The sequence below is a fragment of the Hipposideros armiger genome, unplaced genomic scaffold (assembly GCF_001890085.2).
Source record: "Hipposideros armiger isolate ML-2016 unplaced genomic scaffold, ASM189008v1 scaffold_3, whole genome shotgun sequence".
Lineage (NCBI taxonomy): Eukaryota > Metazoa > Chordata > Mammalia > Chiroptera > Hipposideridae > Hipposideros > Hipposideros armiger.
In genome coordinates, this window is record NW_017731353.1 from 7,242,758 (window position 1) to 7,247,132 (window position 4,375).

The 4,375-nt window shown below is 66.0% G+C and overlaps 1 protein-coding gene across 2 annotated transcripts in view; it reads left to right on the forward strand.

Annotated features, from left to right (window-relative positions):
• RXRA (retinoid X receptor alpha) overlaps nucleotides 1-4,375 on the forward strand; it is a 68,472-nt gene that overhangs the window by 36,834 nt on the left and 27,263 nt on the right. For both annotated transcript variants that reach the window (XM_019639709.1, XM_019639701.1), the window contains exon 2: nucleotides 3,805-4,070. In XM_019639709.1, the coding sequence (XP_019495254.1) occupies nucleotides 3,805-4,070 (266 nt within the window). The remainder of the gene's footprint in view (nucleotides 1-3,804; nucleotides 4,071-4,375) is intronic.

The following is a 4,375-nucleotide window of genomic DNA, read 5'->3' on the forward strand; positions in this document are numbered from 1 at the left end:
ACAGCTGGGTCTCTGGCTTGTAGGAGGAGCTTGTTGAATCCAAGTTGCTTGTGAGGAGGGGCCCAGGTGCCTTGAGGTTGATGAGGGGATTGGGGCAGGAGTGAGGCCTGGGAGGAGAGTGGGGTGCGCTGATGTCCTGTGGGCCAGCCGTCCGTGTCTGTCCGTCTGTAGGTGGTTGGGCTGCACTCGGTTTTGCCGTGGCCTGAGCCCTGTGCTCGGCCTCTGGCCTGGGCCCCTGGCCCTGCTTTGGCTCCGTCCCCCGTCACTCCTTCCCTGGGAGCTGAGTTCAGCTTCTGGGTTTCATCAGTTTGTCTTAGAAACCTGGGGTTCCCCATGTTCTTGGAAGTGTGGGTGGAGTGCAAGGGGGTGTGTGACCCCCCCTCAAAAGAACCCCACAGCTGCAAAGTCACAGTTGCCAGAACCAGAGTTTCTTTGACTCCAGCTGGTGTTGGGGAGGGTCTGGCGCTCTGCCGAGCGCGGCCTGCCCAAGTCCACAGCCCTGAGTCCACCCCACTTGACCCCACCGTGCAGACAATGGACGTGTGGGGGTCTGGGCGCCTGACTGCCCCACGTCTGTCTCTGGTCTGGGGGCTCCACCCTTGTAGGACCCAGGGAGCGTCCCCACCACAGCTCAGAGCTCGCCCACAGCACCTGGCACCCACGGGCACCTTAGTGTCTGGACCTTGCCAGCCTCCCTATTGCAGGACCTTCCCGGGCGCAGTGGGGCGGTCAGCCCCTCCTGCTTCTTGCTGTGGGCACCGTGGCCATGAGGCCCCGACTGGGTGTCCGCGTGAGGCCAGGTACGCTTCCCGGGCTCTGCCCCTGCCGTGGTGGGCAGATGGAGGCCTGCTCGTGGCGCTCGGCGGGCTGGGGCCACCCATCCCAGTCCTGACGTGGGTGAGGGCCGCCGCCATGTGGGCTGGCGGCGGGGGCTGCCATGGTTGGGGAAGGAAGGGCGTGGTGGGTGTGGAGAGAGGGGTGGCAGAGACAGGCAGGAGGCCTGGGCGAGGCGTTGGTGAGGCCCGCGGCTCTTAGTAAGTCCCAGAGGCTCCAGCGGGAACAGAAATCAACACTGAGGATGTGAAAGGGGAAATGGCCGGGGCCCCCACCCTGGCTGCGCGTGCACGCGGCGCGGCGCCGGCAGGCTCCAGGAAGGGGCTGGTGCCCTGGGTCTCCTAGGAGACGGGGCAGTGCAGGAGGGCGGCATCCCTTGGTGGGGGGCTGTGGAGCCCACTGGGGGAGGGGAGCGTGTGTGGCAGAAGGAGGCTTCAGGCTTCCCGTGCTGTGTCCTGGGCGTGGTGAGCCCGGCCGAGGCTTGGCGCTTGGAGCTGGGGAGGGGGAGAAGGACCCCCCGGCCCCGAGCGGCCTTGCCCGCGCCGCCGTGTGGGACTGTCCAGTGCTTGAGGCAGAGGAACAAAGTGGGTGACCCGGGCCCTGCAGAGAGTGGGCAGTGCAGCCGTCCCCTCCCACATGGGCAGTGTCTCCGCGGGTCCCCAGCTGTGGCTGCTGCTGTCCCAGTGGAAGCTGGAGCCTGGGAGCACAAGGGTGTGCAGCACAGGGCCTGGGAGCCAGCGTGGCCATGGCGCTGGCCATGACAGACCTCTCTGTGCATCGCGCCTCCTGGGACCCTGGACAGCTCTCCTCAGTGCTGCGGCCCTGCCCCGGTTTACCTAGGGCAGGCCGCAGTCCTACGGGCCTGCACGTGGGATGCTGGGAGACAGCGCGTGTGGCCCCCTCTCCACCCAGCAGGGTTTGGGCAACCGCAGACAGAGGAAATAAAGGCCTGTGTTTTTGTCCTCGGGGCGGCCAGGCAGATCCAGCCTCATGGGCTCATGGCTGGGCTCCCACTGTGGGAAGGCTGCAGCCCGGGAGATGCCTCCTCTCAGTGTCCTCAATGGCTTCCCACCGTGGGGCCCCTGGGGACCTGCCCTTGGCCCCTGCTGCTGTCCCTTCACCCTCGGCTGCACCGGTTTCTTGCCTTTCTCCAAACAGTCCTTTGGTTTCCCCACCTCCAAATATTTGCGTAGGTGGCCCCTACGCCTGGGACGCCCGCCTTCCATGTCCCAGCTGGTGGCGTTGCCTCCGAGGCCCTGCTGACTGCTGTGCTCTAAGCCCAGTCTGTCAGCACTGCCCACGAGTCGGCCCCGTTACCCCAGCATCAGCCCTCTGAGCAGGCACTGTGCCACCCAGTTTTGTGCACGAGGAACCTCAGGCTGAGTGATGAGATGACTTCCCCTAAGTCACAGTGAAGGGGGGAGGCGGAGCCCCTCCCTCCTCGCGCCCTCTGTGCCAGCGGGCCCTGCAGGGCACAAGGATGGGAATGGGGCTGGGAAGCTTGGCCCGTCCGTCCTCTCGGGGCCTTGGTTTCCCCTTCTGCAGCACGCGGGATCACCCGGGTGGTCACCACCTACTGATTCCGAGAGGCCCGAGCTCACACCACTGCTCGGCCAGTCCCTGACCCCCGAGCCTCCANGAGGACTCGGGGACCAGGCAGTCACACACACGGCTTCCTCCTGCTCTGGGCCTGGCGCTCAGGGACTGCTTGGAACACAGCTGCCCTGAGGTTTAGGGAGGCAGAGTCGTCCTGAGCTGTTGACTGGTTGCATGGCTGTTGAGAGATGCAGCCAGGCGTGCGCCCCGACCTGGGGTGTGCATGGACGGAGGCCACTCCACTGTGCCCACGGCCCCGCGGGACTTCTCAGAGCAGATGGGAAGGCTGTGGCCCCGAGGGGGGCGTGTCTGGCCCAGGGCGTCCTGCTGGGCTCCAGCTGCCTTGTTTGGGCTCCTCCGGTTCCGGTTCCAGCCTGCACAGGCCCCTGGGCAGTGGATTCACCACCTGAGAACCTCCGTGCTCGGGGTGCTTGTGCTTGCTGAGCCCTCGGGGTGGGGTGGGGAGGCCTAATGAGCGGTTGTTGGGGCTTTGAAATCCTTGAGATGAAAGGCTGATGTGTGGGAGGTCCCAGCCTCTCCTCACAGCCTCTGCGGGCTGCCCGACCCCGCTCCTGGCACACAGCTGGGCCCATCCACCAGGCCCACCTGGAAGCTCCCTGCCCTCGCCGCATGCCTCCGGGCCTGGGCATGCAGGAAGTCTGTACCTCTGGGGGGCCCCGGGAGTCTGCAGGGCCTGGGGGTCTGGTGTCTTGGCCACTGAGCAGGCCTGGGCAGTGTGGCCGGACGGATAAGGCCCACTTGGGAGTGGGCCAGCCTCCCGGCGCCGGTTGTGCCCGGCCAGGGCACCTGTCAGGACACAGGGCCTCGGCTCCCCAGCTGCGAAATGGGGTGATAGCAGTGCCCCCGCCGCCTCCTCGCTCCAGGCATCAGTCCACACTGGGGATGTGGACTTGGTTCTGCTGCGTAGTGGATGCTCTGAAAACATGAGCCTTCATTTTTTTAGGCTATTTCCCAGACATTCACTTTGATCCCTTGTGTGCATGGGCGGAGGCGCTGGCCCCTCCTGGCCACTGGCCATTCAGGGTCGACAGGCCTGGGGTGTTGGGGGTTCGAGCAGCAGCCTTGCTCAGATGGGCATCTTAGAGCGTCTTGACGGCAACCGTCAGCTGCTGTCCCTGCATCTGCCTGGGGCCCCGCCTGAGTCCTAAAGTGGGAATGGGGGGCAGGGGTGGCGCCTTGGAGGGGCGCTCCGGGCACCCTGTCCTGTGTTATCTGAGTCTTTGTCAGTGAGCCACTGGGATGGGGGTGCCTGGGGCCTTGCCCAGGGCCGGCTTTCCCTGGTTTGGTGGCCTGAGGGGGCGCAGGCCAGTCCGTGCGGATTCCTGACACCCTCCGTGGGTTCTTGTCTTGCAGACTTCTCCACCCAGGTGAACTCCTCGCCCCTCAGCTCCCCCACGGGACGCGGCTCCATGGCGGCCCCCTCGCTGCACCCCTCCCTGGGGCCCGGTATCGGCTCCTCGCTGGGCTCCCCTGGACAGCTGCACTCTCCCATCAGCACCCTGAGCTCCCCCATCAACGGCATGGGCCCGCCCTTCTCGGTCATCAGCTCCCCCATGGGTCCCCACTCCATGTCCGTGCCCACCACACCCACCCTGGGCTTTGGCACCAGCAGCCCCCAGGTAAGTTCGGGGGCTGGGCAGGGGTGGAGTCTGGGCTGGAGGTGGGGCCTGGGCTTCACCTGCGGCATGTCTGCATCATCATTTGGACCCTGGGAGGCAGGTGCTGTCGTGGCCGCCCTTCGTCTATGGGAAACAGAGCCTCAGAGAGGCGGCCTGAGCCCGGGTCTGGCTGACTCCCGAGCCCGTGACCTGCAGAGGTCTCAGCCCGGCTTCCTCCCAGCTGCCCCTCCCCTCCAGTGTGGCCGTCTCCCTGTGAGGGGTTCCCTGCTCCCATGACTCAGAGCTTTGTAGAGTGGGAACTCCAC